At 39.1% G+C, this 21,178-nt stretch overlaps 1 protein-coding gene across 1 annotated transcript in view; it reads left to right on the top strand.

Moving 5' to 3' along the window:
- The window catches only part of LOC124593751 (A-kinase anchor protein 9-like), a 505,072-nt gene that overhangs the window by 430,128 nt on the left and 53,766 nt on the right, over positions 1–21,178 (top strand). Inside the window, exons 43-45 of the mRNA XM_047132086.1 lie at positions 1,427–1,597; positions 6,499–6,684; positions 10,018–10,188. Coding sequence (XP_046988042.1) covers positions 1,427–1,597; positions 6,499–6,684; positions 10,018–10,188 — 528 coding nt within the window. The remainder of the gene's footprint in view (positions 1–1,426; positions 1,598–6,498; positions 6,685–10,017; positions 10,189–21,178) is intronic.

Here is a 21,178-nt window from a genome sequence, read left to right as displayed (position 1 = left end):
CTGGTCCCAAAGAATTTTTTCCAGATAGTAAGTCATATGTGTATCAAGTTTGGTTGAAATTACTCCTAGCGTTCCAGAGTCATGCTTTACATGCCACCCCTTCTTACCATCTCCCCCAACCCTAGTAGTTAAATGTAATCAGGGATGTCACCAGTCACCCCAATGACCGTGACACTTAAAGACTCAACACTAATATCAGTTTTTTTCTGCCTTTACATGCCAGCCCCTTCACAAGCCCTCCATGATCATAAGTCAAGTGTATACAAAGTTTGGTTGAAATTGCACCGGGAATTCCCACCCTAAATCCCATCAAACCACTGGGGCTGAAATTTCTTTGGAAGTGTCAGCAATCAAACTTAAAATGCTGAAAATTACAGGATCAACGCTAATATGGGCCATTTACAATTATTTTTACATTTCACATCCCTCTCATCCCCCACTCCTAAGGGTGTCTTATACTCCCATCCCACCCTGTGTTGGAAGTGCGTCCTGGTCCCAAAGAATTTTTTCCAGATAGTAAGTCATATGTGTATCAAGTTTGGTTGAAATTACTCCTAGCGTTCCAGAGTCATGCTTTACATGCCACCCCTTCTTACCATCTCCCCCAACCCTGGTAGTTAAATGTAATCAGGGATGTCACCAGTCACCCCAATGACCGTGACACTTAAAGACTCAACACTAATATCAGTTTTTTTCTGCCTTTACATGCCAGCCCCTTCACAAGCCCTCCATGATCATAAGTCAAGTGTATACAAAGTTTGGTTGAAATTGCACCGGGAATTCCAAGTTACAAGTCCATATCACCACTTTTCCACCCCATCACAAATAGGAGTACTAGTGGTGCCTTACCTCCCACCGAGCGAGGTGGCGCAGTGGTTAGCACACTGGACTCGCATTCGGGAGGACGACGGTTCAATCCCGTCTCCGGCCATCCTGATTTAGGTTTTCCGTGTTTTCCCTAAATCGCTTCAGGCAAATGCCGGGATGGTTCCTTTGAAAGGGCACGGCCGATTTCCTTCTCCATCCTTCCCTCACCCGAGCTTGCGCTCCGTCTCTAATGACCTCGTTGTCGACGGGACGTTAAAACACTAATATCCTCCTCCTCCTATCCTTACCTCCACGATGATTGTTTCCCGATGCCACTTCATGAGTACCCCAAGTGCTGTAGTCCATTCGCATATGTGCATGCATGCTTACACACACACACACACACACACACACACACACACACACAAAGGTAGGTAATTCCTCCAACGAGAACACCAGACTTTAATTATTTTTTTCTTCCTCTGAGCCACAGATGATACTGTTCATGATGTTTATTTTATTATGTTGTCTGACAGAAATAAATAATCCAAATGTGTGATGGAGGTACTTTATTTGAGTGTATATGAGTGAAATATTCTTTTGCAATTTATATTTCCAGTCAATGAGAATCAAACTGGAAAACGCTCTTGACAATGAGATGAGACTTCGTATACAAATAGACCAGGCAAAAAGCAATCAGGAAGCACTAATGTCTCAGTTAAAATGCCAGCAGTTGAAGACGGAATCAGGAGTAAACTCAAGAGACACTGCTACATTGATTACTCTAAAGGTTTGTAATGTATGGTAAAAAAATACTTAGTCTAGTCAAATTAATATCCTTCTGAATTGTCTTGTTTGTAGTAAGGTTATACGTCTCTGAAAAAAGAGATATTTAAATTATTGTGTTTTTAATACTGTCTTGTGTTTTGTCCCATGGCTGCATATTGCTATGTGAGCTGGCAACTACCATGTATGTACAGCCGGCGTCAGCACACTTCTCTGGCAGGTTCGCTTGTCACGTCTCCCATATCTCAAACAATGGAGCAGCTACCTGATAATTCTTTTGCTTTGATATAAAATTTGACACCCATACTCTTCCAGCTTGAAAACCATTTTCATAAACAGGAGTGAAATACACTACTACTACCAAACATTAAGGAGGGTCATGATCAGCTTACATCTTGAATGTCTGTTCAAATATGAAATGTTGTAGGAAGTACTATGTAGTCCAGCTAATTGCAGGCAGTCTGTTCTGTGGTGCCACAGCCATGCTCCACGTTGTTCAGAATTCTGAAAACATAAGCTGCATGCAAATTTTTCCCTAATGGCTATCAGCACTTTATGGCTGGCACAAGGTAATGAATGGCTGGTTGAGAGTAGCTAGATAAGTGTAAACAGTCTCATCAACTTTTTCAGTCTTTCATACACTTCTTCCTGTAGTTTTCTGTATTTCTAAACTTCTACATCAAATATCTTGTGTAAAGGCTCCGAGCTGTGTCATGTTGTTGGGCTGTAGATATATACAGATGACACCCAACTTCGCTTGGTCAGGCATCATTCTCTGGATAAAATTGTGTGTTTTAATTTGATAAGTCTCTTCCTCAAAAACTCGTACTGCTCTGTTTGAAATTTCATATTGTGTGTTTGTAAATATCGCATGAGCTCTACCGTGTATTATTGTTATGAATTAAGGGACATATAAAGATGACTACCTCTTAAGAGTTAAATGAGAACTTTCTGCCTATGACCCCCTCAGTACTAAGTTCATGAGTTTCTGAAGCACTCTGTGTACTATGTTTCATCCCATGGTCACTTTATTGTATTTGTAAAACCTCTACAGCACAATGGAAACTCTTTTCTCTTGGTCTCTATCCTCAAGTAGTACTTGGCTGTAATGTTTGCCTCTATCTAACACTGAAGACAGTTCACTTTTTTTAACACATTAACTATCTCATGTATTCAGAACAACAAGAAGCTATATTTACACTGTATCCATTTTTTGAGCTGTTGTTGGCTGTGTTGTGTCATTTCCATTGACCATTTTGTCCAGTTTCAGGGGTAACATGGTAAGAGAGAGATTCCATGTGGTCATGTTTTTGTCTGAGCTATTTTATAATCTCTTACTGCAGTGCTTCCTTTGGATCATGTATTTGACAGAGTCAGATTCCTATATGTCTTTAGTTCACCTCTGATAATTAGTTTCTCTTAGACTGATGCTGACCATATGTCAGTTTCTCTTCTGGTTAGCTGAGTATGTCCTGTTAACCAGTTCACAACTGTAGAGTGGACTACCATTCCCCCTTGTTCTCGTTGCCTGCTCGAATAGCTTCCTTCAGCTTTGCAGTTCACAACTTTTGTACTGCATTACCTTGTAGCACTTATTAACTGTTGGTTACATGTGTCCACAAGCCAGCTTCCCACCTGCACAGGGCACTCACAGTTCTTCTGTTAGTATGTGCATGCTGATCACGGGGCATCAAACCACTGAAGTACTTTTTCCTTTCCTGTCCTGCGCTTTTACTGTCTAACTCTCTTTCCACAGACTTATTCTCTAGTACAGAATCTCTGCTGATTAACCTAACTCACTTGTAGTATGTTGATTACAGCTTTTTCCACTTTATTCCTTTTATTATACACCATATATTTTGGTTATCTACTGTTAAATCCTACCATTGAATTTGACTTTCACTGTTTCAAAACTCCTTTACAGAATGTGTGGATGGTGTGGTGAAGCTCATCCCATATCCAGGATGGTAACTTGCCCAAGTGGGGTTTGTTGGGCACCTGTTCAATGGTAACCCTATGACCACACAAAGGTCACACTATTAATGCCTTAGCTGTCACCTTGTGCATGCTGAGGAATAGGTGCAGGTTGTTTGGGGGAACCAGGATTTGGGGCACTAACCATGATGCCAGGTTTTGCTCTGGCTAGGTAGTGTCCATAAGAAGATCTCTTGTTTGGAGTAGAGGGCATCATGGCAGGTTTTCATCAAAGTTATCAGCCAGGGGCTTGAGGCTCTGGCAGTCTCCTCAGGCAGAGTGGAATTCATTGCAGATCATTATGACCCTAGGAACTTTCCCTCCTTGGTCATGCCATGGTGAGAAAACAAAGCCAAGCAACTTGCAGACACTTAATGCTCTCAATTCCTGGTTTGTAGCCAAAATGATGGACAGTCCTTCCTCTTGACTAAGCCAATGTTTTTTTGGTGAGTATTGAAAACATATTTGACAAATCCCCTTCCCTTAGTAAATTACAAAGTGATTCCATCTTAATGAAGTCCTAGCTAGTCCTCGGAGTTACTAAACAATTTCGTGGTATACCAGTTACCATAACACCCCATAAGGACAAAATGGTAAATAATTAATTTTTCACCAAGACTTAACACTGAAGGTGGATGAAGAACAAGGCAAACACTTAGAGAAGTAAGAGATCAGGGCCTGCAAGATTGACACCAGCACATAAGTCCTCAGTTTTGATGGGGATTCACATACAAAGAAAGATTAGAGAATATGTCTTCCCAGTGTACTACTCACTACATAATTTGTGAAGACTGTGGCTGCCTACTTCACCAAAGTTCACCGTACGTGCTACCAGTTGAATATGTCAGTTGCAGGAGCAACACCTCATACAGGTCCACAAAGTGTGAGATACTAATTAAGGAACACAGCGTAGAGGAACTGAAGGTCACTGATGGCCTTTCAAATTTTGAAGTTTGGAAAAGTATGGTTTTGGTTATATTATGTCTCCATGATTTCGATTTTTGCCACTCCTGTGTCCAGGTCATCAGCAGTATGTGGTGTATGTATTCACTCGACATCGACCTCTGCTAGTTGAACAAATAAACTTGACCATGGGGGTGGTAGGTTCTCCCGTCTCATGTATTATGTGGTACCTTCTTCCAAAACCACTTCCTGCAATCAGCCAGAGAAGAAAAATCGATCCTATCCCAGAACTATACCTGGGCACCAGCATTTGGATGTTGCTGCAAAGTCCTGAGTTCTGAGAGTCCTCTTTGATAAAAAGCTGACATGGCCGCCTCATGTTTGTCAACTAGAAACCATGTGTGAGAGCTTAACACTTTGTGCTTCCTTGCCCACACCTCTTGGGGGGTGTATTGTGCTATTCTTCATGTTTACAAGGTCATGGTCTCTTCTTGATTGGACTATGATTGCTAGGTTTATGGCTTAGTGGTACCTTCAGCTTTTGATATTGTTTAACCCAGTCCACCATCATTGAGTAAGATTCCATAGACATGCTCACTTATGTCAAAATCTGAAAATTTCCTAATCATCCAGCTCATCAGATTCTTTTTGCACACAAAGAGCATTGACCCCCTGACATCTGCCCTTTGGTGGACTTTCCAGTTGGATTATGCCTTGAAGCCCTCTGCAGAGGGGTTCAAACAACCTCTGTAGAATGTGTTCCTGTGTTTTCCCTTGCTCCCTTCCCCCTCTCCCCCCTCCCTCCTCTCTCTCTTGGTTAGCACATATGGAACAATCTGTTTTGAGGTCGTTTTGCACTTTGATTTGCAGTGGGAAATGTGACATACTATTTTGGGTAGTCTGTCACATCTGTTGCAGCTCTCTGGCTCAGATGTATACTTACATAATATGGTTGTTCCTTTTCAGTTGCATTCCACTGCTTTTATTCTTTACTGTAGCTTTAATTACTATCTACCTCCAATAACTTCTCTCACAGTACTTGATTCCAGAATTTGTGGCTTGACATCTCTTTTCCTAGGAAGCAGTCATTTCTTCTTCTTCAACTCCATCTTCAACCAATTCACTGCAAGTACCACGTATGAGTTACTCGCAAGTTTTAATTAACATGTACCATTAGCTCTATTAAAGCTTTGGTGTTTATTACGGTCTGTGTTGCACCTTTGATGCTGTTGATGCCAGTCATATTGTTTCAGTAGATACTATTCTGTTAAATCTTCCCTGTTTTGCAATGATTTCCAGCAGTAGGGTTGTAATTTGTTTAAATATAAGTGTGATGTTGGTGTTAGGTACTTAACTCACATTTGCAGATTTCTGTCAGTAGACTACATCATGTGGAGCTGCTTTGTGTAGAGCCTTCCATATACAAATTGCATGGTTCCCAACACTATAAAAATTTTGTTGACATGCTGCTTTGTTAGCATATGCTAATATTGTACATTAGCCTGATTTGGAAGATTTTTAGTTAAATTCAGTGTCTCACACAAAAAGTTTTCCTTCAATAAATTTTTCTTTTTACACTATAATATTAGATGGTTAAATAACTAAATGAACTTCTAATCTTAGCTCATTAATTCGGTGTTTATGTTGATTTAGTTGCAACTGTAGAAGTGTGGAGAAGGCATATGTTTATGTAGTACTTTTATAATTAAATATAATCTGTAGGTCAGTTATAAAAACCTGATCTTCTGGGAAAAAACTTCAAACTTTAGTACACTTTCTGTTGTACTTGCACCAAAAATCAATTTTCAGCACAGGACACAATCTGCTTACACATTCTACCACCATTTTAATTTGTGTGCTTGTGTGTGTGTGTGTGTGTGTGTGTGTGTGTGTGTGTGTGTGTGTCTTCATTATAAGAAATAATACTTGTTTAAAATAATTGCTAGTTACAAAGATTGCATTATTAATAAATACTTGTGCAGTATCGTGAAATCATTATAATTAACATCAGTACTCAATTTATAATAGGAGAAATGTGCTAAGCTGGAAGCCATTGTTCGTCAAGAGCAACGTAGGATGGTAGAATTACAAACAGCTCTGAGTGAAGAGAGGATGATTTGGCAACAGAGACTGGAATCGGAAAAATCATTAATTCATCAGTTGAGAACAGATATGGTTTTTGTAAAAACTCAGAAAGAAGGCCTTGAAAAGCAGGTAGGAATTGGAAGCACAATTTTGGATTTGGCCTATTATAGCTTTGTAAGAAGAGTTTTTAAAAACAACTTGAATACAATTACTCTTTTTTTTTTTTTCTGTTTTGAGAATACTCATGTGATCACAATTCCTCAATGACTTGGCACCTTTAGTGTACGAAATTTGTATAAGTTCCTGTAATGAAGTGCACTATTTAGTAAACATTATTTACAGTAATTTTTAAAAAAAGAATATAAACACTATAAGTAGAGGTTTACATTATCCTAAAAATTTAACTTCCAAATAGAGCTCCTAACAACAAGCGGACATCTACAGTCAAACACTAGAAAAAAAATTGGGCAGATATTTTAAGAAACAGGCTGGCAAAGGTCAGGAACTCGCACAAAGTAACAATTTTTCAAAGGACAGCATGTTTGTATTTGACTGTCAGCTTTGTTAAGCCTCTAAGGGAACTATGTTGACTTTGGAATGAAATGTACCTTTATGCCAGAAAATATTTAAATTTTTAACCTGTTTGTAGACATGAAATCTTCCACTTGGGAATTTACCTACAGCCAAAATTGTAATCGAGCTCAGCGACATAAAACTAGCAGAAAGATGAAAATGTTGTCCTTCAAACAGATATAGATGACTGAGAATCCTGTTCAACAACAGATAATCACCAAATAATGAGTTATACAACTTCATGTCATTTAATAGTTTTGAAGTTTAGATTTGTATTCGTAAATAGTTATTTAGGCATTCTTTCTACAACGTAATAGAACTTTTGTAACTGTATAATAAGCTACCAAGTCCCAGTTCTTGTTTTAAGTGCTTATCTACTGTCCACAAAATGAGTAGTTATCTGTTCTGTCAATTGATAAGATTTCACCCAGGATTTACCAGCTTTGTATGCATGATCTTCTCTGTTCTCATCCTAGTAAACCAATGTTTGCTTTCAAGGAATTAATTGAAGTGATATATTATGTGATTTAATAATAATAACCGTGAGGCCTGTGGTGCGCTCCAATATATGTTGAATATTCGTGACAGCTGGAATTTTCACACTGGGAATTGTCAGGCTGCAATTGTGACCATCTCATGTCTGCTGTAATCCTAAACTTTCTGCAAGAAATATCCTACTTCAAGATTAATCAATACAAGAAACATGTTCCCTTCCTTTTTATCATAATCTTGCCTCTCTTTGCACAAGGTGTACAAAATGCTTCTGCAGTTTTTCCCCAACATTTGAGGCTTTAATGAAACAAATCGGTTACACATGTATCATTCAAAGTATTTTCCATCACTGGCCACTACTTTCTCCCATCTTTCGGGCAGTGTACAAATCCCGCATCAAAAAAATTATTCATATTTTGAAGTGATCCACGAATCGATCCAATTTGTGACTTCGGAAGTGTTGGTCGGCCAGGCTATGCGCCATTAATCTAGACAGGCGATAGTCAGAGGGAGCAATGTCTGGAGAATACGGCGGATGGGGTAGGACTTCCCATTTTAACATTTCCAAGTACGTTTTGACCCCTTTTGCAATGTGGGGTCGAACGTTGTCATGCTGCAAAATCACTTTATCATGCCTCTTGCTGTATTGCAGTCATTTGTCTTTTAATGCTCTGCTCAAACACATTAATTGCATTCGATAATGAGCAGCTGTGATTGTTTCAATTGGTTTTAACACCACATAGTACATGACGCTGAGCTGGTCCCACCAGATACAGAGCATGATCTTGGAGCCATGAATATTCGGTTTGGCCGGGATATCCCCATGATTTTTTGCATTTAGGGTTATCGTAATGAACCCATTTTTTGTCCCCAGTCACAATGCGAGGCAGAAATCCCTTCCGTTTTTGCCTCTGAAGCAACTATTCACAAACACACACACGCCTTTCAACGTCTCTTGGTTTCAGCTCACATAGGACCCAAGTTCCTTCTTTCTGAATTATGCCCATAGGCTTAAGACGTTTTGAAATGGCTTGCTGTGTCACTCCCACTAATCACGCCAATTCTTGTTGAGTTTGACGTGAGTCTTCACTCAGCAATGTCTCCAATTCTGCATATTCGAAAACATTCTCTCTTCCACCACTATGCTGGTCTACGGCACTAAAATCACCATTCTTGAAATGTCGAAACCACTCACGACACATTCTTTCACTAATTGCATCCTTACCATATGTACTTGAGAGCATTTGATGAGTCTCAGCCACTGTTTTCTTGATATTGAAACAAAACAGTAACACCTCCCGCAAATGATGAGAATTAGGCTCGTAAACTGAAATTTTGAATCAAGAACGACTTTATGATGCAGAGACAAATTGACTAATGTTTGAATGAGGTTATGTTGACTGAGGTCCAATCTAACTGCCCGACGTCAGCGATGCGTTTCTTTTGACTGCTACTTACCATTGTTGCCACCTATCGGCAAACGGCGGAAGCAAAGTTGTACACCTTGTAACATTTCTCCCTCCTTATATTCCCCATTTGTCCCCTCCACTACTTTTTTGTTCAGCCTGTTTTGAAAACTTGTAATTCATTGACAGTTTTTACTTGTTTGTGTTGGTAAGACTGTGATCCTCTTACTTTCTTCTTTACATGACCATTTTCTCTTCTTGTTGTAGTTTTAAGTGCAAGGCGACAAGGTACAGGCTCAGTTTCAATAAAAGTTAACAATAAAACATAGTTAAAAGTTAACAAATCTTTACTTCTAGGCAAATAATTACTTACAAGTTTTGTTTCTTGTGGATTTATGCATTGTTTAAAATGATACTTTGTGTATTCGCACTTGCAAATTAGCTGCTACCACCAAATCTAACTGTACACTGTACTCACTGAAGCAAATTTGTATCCTTATTCAGATAGTCCTTGCAGTTCAAACACAATGCAGAAGGTTTGCTACACAATATTACCCATACCTGTGCTTGTTTTCATAAGGACGCCACTTAATTGTTATTAAACTAGGTACTCAGACCTATTAATCAGCAATACTGTAGGAGGCAACATATGAACCTAAGACCTATTTTCTAATAAAATATTCAGTACACACGTATTTAATAAAACTAATATTTCCTTGCAGAAAGGAAGCGTATGACTTTAAGACCCATTTTCTAATACAGGATGCAGCACAGGAATAATATACAAAAGTAGTATTTCCTTTGTAAAAGGACAGGACCAGTTTCCTTCTCTCATTGCTTCATCTTCAGTGTGAAATTAAACTCTAATCTAATCTAATCTTACTTTTACCTGAAAGCTGTGGCTGATTAGAAGAGTAGATTTAAAACTTGCAATTATTTTATGTCAAGCTTAATAATTAAAGTGTGTAACAGCCACATCTCTTGTTGATAGCTCTTAGCTGCCCAAGAAAAAATGAGCACTTATCAGTTGGAAATTGACACTCTTCGCAAAAAATTACACTCGCTGCAAGAAATAGAAGCATCCTTTCAGGGCCGCTATACTGCTGCATGCCAGGAAGCAGATAAAGCACGTCGTCTTTTGGAACATGCACATTCACAGCAGGTGAGTACATTAGTTTGATACCATATTATATATTACCATAATTTGTTATAATTACAAGCATTCATCGTAGCTCACTCTTCGTACTGATTGAAAAGTAGTGCCCATTATAATTTTAAGCTTGCCCTTTCCACTGCTCACAATTGCTATGCTAACATGACATTTGTTAATGCTTTAGTTCAGAGTTAAATATACTGAGGTAATTCTCTCCATGCCTGTAGTAATATACAAGTTAAATGCTGCCTTGATTGGTGCTAAATGGCATACAACTTGGTATTTCAATCAGAAATGGCTGGATTTGTTGTGTGCTGAATCTAGGATTACTGAGATGGTGGTGAGACAGCAACACCAATTGTTTATTACTGTAAGCTCTGTATTCCGCTCAGCAACATCTGTTTGTTGCAGTGGTAGTCAATTGTGCATATTGGAGAGCAAAAATCTTGCTGAACCAAGGTATACAAAATTGTATGTTTGTAAATAAAGTGAATAACTGTTGAAGTGAAACATTCATATACAAGTCTCTCTTGGGGCATCTTGACTAATTCAAATTGTGTTAGGTTTGGCCATTCATTAAATGCTCTCCTACGGACTATCCATACTTTCCATTTTAGTCATGAGCACTTCATGACACATTCAGAAATTCCTGGAAGTAAAAATATGAAAAATAAAGGAGAGGCAACCATTCACCTTTAGCAGGCTGATGTATGGTGCATATGCATGCTTAACAGAACACAGAATTAACTTGTGTTTGAGCCCTGTCTCTTCTGATTGCAGATAGTACACACATTCACATATACAAACACACAGATACCCAAACACACACTACCAAGGCCGCAACAACACTGATTATTAGAGAGCAGTAAATAATATGGATAGGGAAGCTATGATATGAACAATGACATAAGAAAAGAGGAGGTGAGGCAGTGAGAGACAGGTTGGCTGAGGTTTAGGCCAGGGGGATTGTGAGGATGCAAGATATACTGGAGAGAGAATACTCGCCAGCATAGTTAAGAGAAACTTGGGCTTTAAAGGAGTATCCAAATGGGATGTGTAGTGAAGCAGCTGTTCGTCTTTTGTGTTGAGATGCACAACAGATTCAGCAGCTAGACAGTCAAGATTGCAGTTCAATGGCCGTCTCCTGCTGCAGTACAGTTGCAGACATATCCTACCCAATAAAATGTAAGGCCACATGTGAAAGAAGCTTTGTTATATATCAACCAAGGTGCAGTCTATGTGTACGTGATAGGTAACTGTTACAGCGTAAAGTCAGCACTGCCACGCCAGTCAGGAATCACAGAGAAGAGAAGGCTGTGAGCAGAGGTCAGCTTACCGACCTCGCTCCAGGACAATAATGCAACAGCAACGGCCCCTTGTTGAAGACGACATAAGCACTGCACCCAACAGATTGCACTCACTTTGGTATCAGCTTCAAAGTTAGCCACTTCGTTAGCCGATGCATCGTAACCTCATCATTAGCAATATCTTCGTAACACAGATAGAGACCAGCAGTCACTGCAGTTCGGTTAACAGACTTTTGTTAGTAGTTGTCACTAGGACCAGAACTGTTACTTGTGTTTGTGTTCTGAAGAAGACTGATTATTTTGTATGTCGCACTTTGCCTGCGACATATCTGTGTAATTGCACTTGTGGATGATCGTGTGTAAAAGACTACAAGAATTCTCAGATCAAAGTTAAGTATTTGTACTTGTCTTGTTGTAATAAAACTCATTAATAAGAGTTGTTCGATTGTTTGTCTAGTGAACCAAGTATGCAGGATTCCTAGACACAACAGTAACCAACTGTCTGCTTCCATGCATGGCCACTGCCAACCTGTGGCCAACTCATTAGTTAGAAGGTGTACCCACCTAATCTTCTTCTGTAGCACACCATTTCAAAAGCTTCTGTTCTCTTTCTTTCTTTCTTTCTTTCTTTCTTTTTTTTTTTTTTTTTTTTTTTTTTTTAGTATTTATCATCCATGTCACTTTCCTACATGCCTACACTCCATACAAATGCTTTCAGAAACGACTTCCTGACACTTAAATCTGTACTTGATGTTAACAAGTTTCTCTTCTTCAGAAATGCTTTTCTTGCCATTGCCAGTCTACATTTTATATCCTCCCTACTTCGATCATCATCAGTTAATGGTGTTGAGACAGCAACAAGCCACAAATTTAATTTTAGTTCCTTTATTCAAAAGATACCGTTACCAGTTAAAATAAATTTGTGCCTGTTGTCTCAACACCATCAACATTTGCCTTCAAATAACATCCACGGTCTCCAACCATGTCATCATATGACAAAATCGTAATGGTTATTTTGCTTCCCAAATAGCAAAAATCATCCACTACTTTGTGTCTCTTTTTCTAACCTAATTCCCTCACCATTGCATGATTTAATTCGATTATATCCTCTTTTCAACACACTGTCCATTCCGTTCAACTGCTCTTCCAAGTCCTTTGCTGTCTCTGACAGAATTACAATGTCATCAGTAAACCTCAAAGTTTTTATTCCTTTTCCCTGGACTTTAATTCCTGCTTCACATCTTTATTCTGTTTCCTTTACTGCTTGCTCAATATACAGATTGAATAACATTGGGAATAGGCTACAACCGTGTCTCACTCCCTTCCCAACCGCTACTTCCCTTTCATACCCCTCGACTCTTATAACTGCCATCTGGTTTCTGTGCAAATTGTAAATAGCCTTTCGCACCCTGTATTTTACCCTTGCCATTTTTAGAATTTGAAAGGGAGCATTCCAGTCAGCATTGTTGAAAGCTTTCTCTAAGTCTACAAATGCTAGAAACATAATAGGTCTGCCTTTCCTTAACGTACTTTCTGTGAGAAGTCATAGGGTCAGTCTTGCCTCACATGCTCCTACATTTCTCCTTAATCCACCTGATCCTTCTCGAGGTTGGCTTCTACCAGTTTTTCCATTCTTCCATAAAGGATTCGTGTTAGTATTTTGCAACCATGACTTATTATACTGATAGTTCGATAATTTTCACATCTGTCAGTACCTGCTGTCTTTGGAATTGGAATTATTATATCCTTCTTAAAGTCTGAGGATATTTCGGCTGTCTCAAACATATTGCTCACCAAATGGAAGACTGTAGTCATGGCTGGCTTTCCCAAGGCTATCAGTAGCTCTAACAGGATGTTGTCTACTCCTAGGGCCTTGTTTCAACTTAAGTCTTTCAGTGCTTTATCGAAGTCCTCACGCAGTATCATATGACCCTCAGGTACATCTCCCTTGTATAGACCCTCTGTATACTCCTTCCACTTTTCTGCTTTCCCTTCTTTGCTTAGGATGGCTTTCCATCTGAGCACATGATATCCATGCAGGTGGTTCTCTTTTCTCCATAGATATGTTTAATTTCCCTGTAAGCGGCTTCTGTCGTATCCCTAGTGATATGTGCTTCTACATCCTTACATTCGTCCTCTAACCAATCCTACTTAGCCATTTTGAACTTCCTGTCGATCCCATTTTTTAGATGTTTGTATTCCTTTTGGCTGCTTCATTTATTGCATTTTTATATTTTTTGCTTTCGTCAATTAAATGCAATATCTCTTGTGTTACCAAAGAATTTCTATGAGCCCTCATCTTTTTATCTACTGGATCCTCTGCTGCCTTGACTATTTCATCTCTCAGAGCTACCCATTCTTCTTCTACCATATTCCTTTTTCCTGTTCTTCTAGATTCTTTCAGTTTATCCAGGTTCCATGTCCTTAAAGTCCTGCCTTTTTGCAATTTCTTAGTTTTAATCTGCAGTTCGTAACCAATAAATTGTGATCAGAGTCCACATCTGCCCCTGTAAATGCCTGCAATTTAAAATCTGGTTCCAAAATTTCTGTCTTATCATTATATAATCAGTCTGAAACCTTCCTGTGTCTCCAGGTCTCTTCCATGTATACAAACTTCTTTCATGATTCTTAAACCAAGTGTTAGCGATGATTAAATTATGCTATGTGTAAAATTCTACCAGGTTTCTTTCTCTTTCATTCCTTACTCCCATTCCATATTCACCTATTACTTTTCCATCTCTTCCATTTCCTGCTATCGACTTCCAGTCCTCCACGACTTAAATTTTTGTCTTCCTTAACTAACTGAATAATTTATTTTATCTCATCATACATTTTCTCAATCTTCTCCTTGTCTGGGGAGCTAGTGGGGATATAAATTTGTACACTGTGGTGGGTGTGGGCTACGTGTATATTTTGGCTACACTAATGTGTTCACTATGTTGTTCATATTCACTATACTATTCATAGTATCTTTTCCGCTTTCCTATTTTTTTGTTCGTTATTAAACCTACTCCTAGACTACCTCTCTTTGATTTTGTATTTATAAAACCCTATCCATTTTCCTTTATAAATTTTTTAACCCACCTGCTCAATTAAGGGATCTGACATTCCACGATGCCACAAATATCTACTCTAAATACTCAATAACAGTGGCCATCAAACTTTTTTAGCAATGGAACCCTTTGGAAAGACTAAATATTTTATGAAGTCATAAAATAAGCAAAAATTGGCTTTATGTTCATTAGTTAATGATAATCATGTAATGAAAATCATACAGAAATAGGTACATTATAAGCTACTGAGTTATACAACAATATAAAAAACAACCCACATCACATTAATACAATACACAAAATAATACTGTATTGATTCCATAAGCAAAAATTGGCTTTATGTTCATTAGTTAATGATAATCATGTAATGAAAATCATACAGAAATAGGTACATTATAAGCTACTGAGTTATACAACAATATAAAAAACAACCCACATCACATTAATACAATACACAAAATAATACTGTATTGATTCCACTGTAAATTGATTCCATTTAATGGGAGATATGAAGTTTCTTTTTATTTTTAACCAACTGTTTAACATCACACTTGATAGGAGAGAGTTTGAGACGCATGTCAGGTTATAAGCCTCCAGTTTACTGTGTTATTTTATCTTCGTAACCGCATATTCTGAGAATCCCGTTTCACTCAAGTATGTTGTTGGAAATAGGAAATGAACAGTCGGAGCCTGTGTGGCAAGTTGTGGATATTCATCACAAACTCTGCACCAAAAATAACCAGTTCGCATAGTTTTAAACAATGATTCCATTCTTGAATCTGATGTCATTTCTAAAAAATGATTCATAAATGTCGTTTGACGTATTTTCTGGCTTCTGCAAATTTGATACAAAAGGCTTTTCAGTTTTATGTTCTGCTCTTCAGGAAAATATGTCGGCAAAGGTGCACATATCACAGAGAATTGGATGAATTCTTCAAATATTTCATATGGTAATTCTGTTGTCTCACTAATGAACACATTCAGGCCAATAAAGTGTTCTAGTTCTCTCTTGCCAACATAATCAATCCAAATAGCTGACTTATTTTGAAGGTGGTTATTTTTTTATTACTATTGAAAATATTGTCTTCTTTCCTTTTAAAGATAGATTTTATTTATTGATTTTTCCAAGTATATCTGGCAATAAAGCTAGCTACCATAATCTTCACACAATACTGAAAGCAGTTGGCACTGAAGATAGCATGATTTAATGTAATTATTTATTTTTATTGCTCATCAATAACCAGTTTTAGATATAGTGCCATCTTCCGTATTGGGAGTGCTAGGCTGTGCAGGGTGCCACGGCTGGGACAACAGTTTGGCACTTTACATTTTATCAGTGATATCATTCCTGATGTTTTATTAGTCATTGCCTTGGCTCCATTTGTACAAATATCAATACAATCATTCCACTAAAGACGATTTGTTTAAAAAATATTGTTAATTGTGTTAAAGAATTATTTTCCTGTAGTTATAGTTGGCAGCAGTGCACACATAAACATGTCTTCTTCACTTGAATGTTTATATTGATGTCACACAATTATCAGCAAGATGGCCAGTCCAGCAACATTAGTTGACTCACACATTTGCCAGACAAATTTGTTGTGTAGAATGTGACCAAATAATTGTTATTTTATATGTTCTGCAAGATCATTAATTCAATGCAAAACAGTGTCATTCAAAAGTGGTACTGTAGAAAGATGCTCTTTAGATTTTTTCTCAAGCATACATTGTGTTATGTCTGCCATACATGGTTTTATTAAATTTTCAGTGATAGTGTGTGCTTTGGCCATTTGTGCAGTGCTGACCATATATAATGGCTGTATGGTTTTTTCATTCTCAATTTGGGTCACATATTTCATAGTGTTTTTTAACTTCTTAATAGTTGTTCTTTCTTGCATATAAAAAGATCCTTCATTCTTGTCTTTGCAAAAGGGGTGTGTAATTGCTTAATGTCAGTGCATCTTAGTGGTACTCTGGAACTATTCAGAAGTAATTTGCTACATAACATGCAGAGAGGTGAGCTGAGAGAATCAGCAAATCTGATATTGATGTAAAATTCACCATACTTTCATTATTTCCCTTTTAGCCAGTCATTGGATACACCTTGGTTTGAAACCAAGTTGTTACATCACCTTCTCAAATCTCATGGGCTTCATCAGAAATGTTTGAAATTGATGCTGGATCTTCAGGACGGACTGCTTTTGAACTCACGATACAGGATTTTATTGTAACACCTTTAAACCAAGGCTCCATTCTGTCTTTTTAAAATGTGACAAACATAGAATAATATAACCACAAGATATTGTCTTTTACAGCTATAGTCAATAACAAATACAAATTAAATACTCTGTGAGCCGAGTGCGGTGAGCGGATGTCAAATTGAACTCTGCATTGCAGTCACAGCTCGAGTAGGAACTATAGTTTGTGCTTTGTGGATCTATGTAGCTCCGGGCGGTGAGCATAAATAGCAATGCGACAAGCCACTTTGAGGGGGTTCGAGACACAGTGGATGAGTGAGAGATGGAGTTAGTGAGAAGGGGGAGGGGAGAAGTAGGGAGGGAGTATCAGGTTGTGACATACTTACTCATACAAGCTAAATTGTTTTGTTTGTAGTTTGTGATCATAGCATTATTGTAGATTTATTATACTGCTAGTCGCCTCATTTGCGACTATGACAAGACGTGATGTGCTTCATGCTTAAAATTGATATTGTTTTGGCGGAGCCCGTGCGGAGTCCCAGTTCTCCGCCAACCACAATTTGAGTATCACTGCTCTATAGATTGACTTGCAAGTCTAACCAACAGAGAAAATGGCCAAGTGGTATCTAATCATGTCAACACTCATCCTGTTGGGTACTTGAGATCAGAATTGGAGGGAGTTCAGATCTAAAGTTGAGGGTTGCATGCATTGGAAATCAAATGTTACTGTTTTGTCTGTGCTTTACTATCTTCCTTCCTTCCTTCCTATTATATTCCCATGGGTATGGTAAGTCTGAGAATTGTGGTGCTGCAGTCACCTCATGCTTGTTGACTCGTTTCTTCATGCTAAAGCATGCAGAGGTGTAAAGTGATGACATAGCAAGAAAGTTGAGTGTGTGACCTTGCTGTTGTATTGTGTCACTGACAGGCAAAAATGACTGACTCTTAGGATCAGATAACCAGTAACAAAGCTGTGTTTTGTAAGACTGCAGAGGATATAAGACAAAAATAAGTGATGCAGTGAATGTAACTGCAAATTTTTTCCACAAAAGTAAGAGTTATGTTTGGAAAAAGTTTGATGCTATAACCTACGTTTACCCAGTGCAAACAAAATGGTTGTATTCTTGTTTAATAAACAAGCAGTTTTTGAAAACTCACTCACACTAGCTGATCAAAAGTATCTAGACACTTACTGGTGGACACCAGTATGGAGTGTGTCCACCCTTCACTTTTATGATGGCTTGAACTCTGCTGGGGACACTTTTAGGAAGGTGTGTGTCTGTCTGTGGAGGGATGTCAGCCCATTTTTCCTGTTGGATGCTGGGTTTTGGAGTGAAGTCAGTGTTGTAATTCACCTTAAAGATGCTCCAGTGGCCAGAACAGGCCAGTCCAGTCCATCTCATCTCAGGGAAATTATTGTCCACAAACCATTGCATCACAGATGTGTTGTAATGCTGATACAAATGGTCATCATCTCTGAACTGTTCTTCTACATCTACATTTATACTCCGCAAGCCACCCAACGGTGTGTGGCGGATGGCACTTTACGTGCCACTGTCATTACCTCCCTTTCCTGTTCCAGTCGCGTATGGTTCGCGGGAAGAACGACTGTCTGAAAGCCTCCGTGCGCGCTCTAATCTCTCTAATTTTACATTCGTGATCTCCTCGGGAGGTATAAGTAGGGGGAAGCAATATATTCGATACCTCATCCAGAAACGCACCCTCTCGAAACCTGGCGAGCAAGCTACACCGCGATGCAGAGCGCCTCTCTTGCAGAGTCTGCCACTTGAGTTTATTAAACATCTCCGTAACGCTATCACGGTTACCAAATAACCCTGTGACGAAACGCGCCGTTCTTCTTTGGATCTTCTCTATCTCCTCCGTCAGACCGATCTGGTACGGATCCCACACTGATGAGCAATACTCAAGTATAGGTCGAATGAGTGTTTTGTAAGCCACCTCCTTTGTTGATGGACTACATTTTCTAAGCACTCTCCCAATGAATCTCAACCTGGTACCCGCCTTACCAACAATTAATTTTATATGATCATTCCACTTCAAATCATTCCGTACGCATACTCCCAGATATTTTACAGAAGTAACTGCTACCAGTGTTTGTTCCGCTATCATATAATCATACAATAAAGGATCCTTCTTTCTATGTATTCGCAATACATTACATTTGTCTATGTTAAGGGTCAGTTGCCACTCCCTGCACCAAGTGCCTATCCGCTGCAGATCTTCCTGCATTTCGCTACAATTTTCTAATGCTGCAACTTCTCTGTATACTACAGCATCATCCGCGAAAAGCCGCATGGAACTTCCGACACTATTGTATGCAGTACGCAATGCCGTAAAATGTGTTCGTATCTGTCTGCATTTAGCATATTATTAAGCACAATAAAGGGATCACAATCTAACCATGAAAAACACTCCATACAATAACTCCACCTCCTTCATACTGCACTGTTGGCATGACACATGGTGCCAGGTCACATTCTCCAGACGTTTGCCAACCCCCCACCCCGTGGGATTGCCACAGGGTATACTGTAATTCATATCCCGAAATCATTCGTTTACAGTCCTGCATCATACAGTGGTGTTGCTCTTTACATTATCTCAAGTGCCACTAGGTATTGACTACAGAAATGTGATGCTTATGAGGAGCTGCTCAACATTGTAACCCCCCCCCCTTTTTTTTAACTCCCTACACACAGACATTGCACTAGCTGGACTGCTGGTAGGACTTCGGGACTAGAGAGAGACTCTTTCCCCTCAGGGGGCTCACAGCTTTTTCATGCATATGAGCACTGGGCACCAAACTTTTGCAGCACCTCCTTCCTTTCATATGCTGTAATCACTTGTCTCTGACTATCCTTCCTTCTCTTGCTCTCTTTCTCATGATGGCAGCCTTTGATGTTGACCTCGCTATTCCCTAGGGTCTGCCTTCCTTTCTTGGAATATTCTTTCATTCACCAGCTTTTGGCTGAAGTAATATGTGGTCCACTTTGGGTTTGACTTTCATTTTCCAAATGTTTCTTTAGTGTGGAATGACTGTGGAAGGACACTTTTAAATAGTGCCTACTGCATGCATTGTTAAAGATCACCTGCACACTACACGTGCGTAGGCTCTTACTTGTGCTTTAAAGCCAACAAAGTATTCATCCGACGTGGTGGGATCGTTGCATACTCTTTTGGTTGGGTCCACTGACAATGCAAGGATCACACTGCTGATGCTGAGCTACTAGCTCCCCATGCGTGCCAAGGAGATCCCTGTCATCATGGGCCATCAAGATTTAAGACAGGGGCTATCATTTCAGATGGCCTGTGCTGCGGCTGGGTGGTGCTCATGGGGAGAGCCCTTGATGAATGTATGAAACATGTTGAAACATATTAAATTACTCCAGAAAAAAAGCCATTCTGATCTGGCTGTCTCATCACATAGAAATTGAAATTTCAGTGTGGAGAATTACAACCCCACTGCTCTCTCTGCCCTGGATGTCCCATGCCAGAAGGGGCAAGCCAGGTATCTAGAAGTAGAACAGTTTTTAATATTTAGTATGTACTCAAACTGAAGGAGATAATTTTATTGCAATAAAACCTTTATTTTTTGTGGAACATATTGAGGATAAATTTGGATAAGTTGGATCATTAGGAAAATGTGCAATAGATGGCCATTGCTTATAGCCTCTTCCAATGCACAATCTGCAACTCTTCAGTCATGTGAACATTTGTATGTTATACTGATGACCATTTCGCCACAGAAGACTTTGAATACGGTCTGACGAATCATCTTGTAACAAGACATTACACTCCAGACAGATGAGGAGCTACACGCTAATTTTGAGTGGCAAGGCATACTTCTTGTCCGACACATCCATGAAGATTGTAAGGACAATAGCTACAGGCTAATTTTGAGTGGCAAGGCATACATTTTGTCCGACACATCCATGAAGGTTGTAAGGACAATAGAATAGATACAAGTGCCTTTATCATAGCCTTTGAAGGAAATGCCCTTGCAGAAGTAGTCAGTCATTGATACAGCTGTGACTTGAAACCTTATGTCTCACTACCCATGAGGTGCATTTGATGCTTCCGTTTTGGTCACATGTCATCCAGCTGTATGAAGGGCCCAAGATGTGATAACTGCAGACAATCACTCCATGAGAGTACTCCTTGTCAACAACCACCTTTGTGTGCTAGCTACAAGGAACACCATCCTTCACATTCACAAGTCTTCCAGAAAAAAAAGAAAGAAAATACAGGAATATAAATCTGTTGACTGTACGTCATTGACTGAGGCACATAAAAATCGCCTTGTTGATGACATCAAATTATGTGAAAGGCATAGCCAATACTTCCACCTCATTTCATTGAGACCAATTCTTCCATCCTCCTCCTCTCGTGTGATTCTCACGACACTATCTTTGGGAACCACTAC

This window comes from Schistocerca americana, chromosome 2 (genome assembly GCF_021461395.2).
Source record: "Schistocerca americana isolate TAMUIC-IGC-003095 chromosome 2, iqSchAmer2.1, whole genome shotgun sequence".
Taxonomy (NCBI): Eukaryota; Metazoa; Arthropoda; class Insecta; order Orthoptera; family Acrididae; genus Schistocerca; species Schistocerca americana.
Note: the sequence above shows the minus strand (reverse complement) of the source record. Positions and strands in the feature narration are given on the sequence as shown.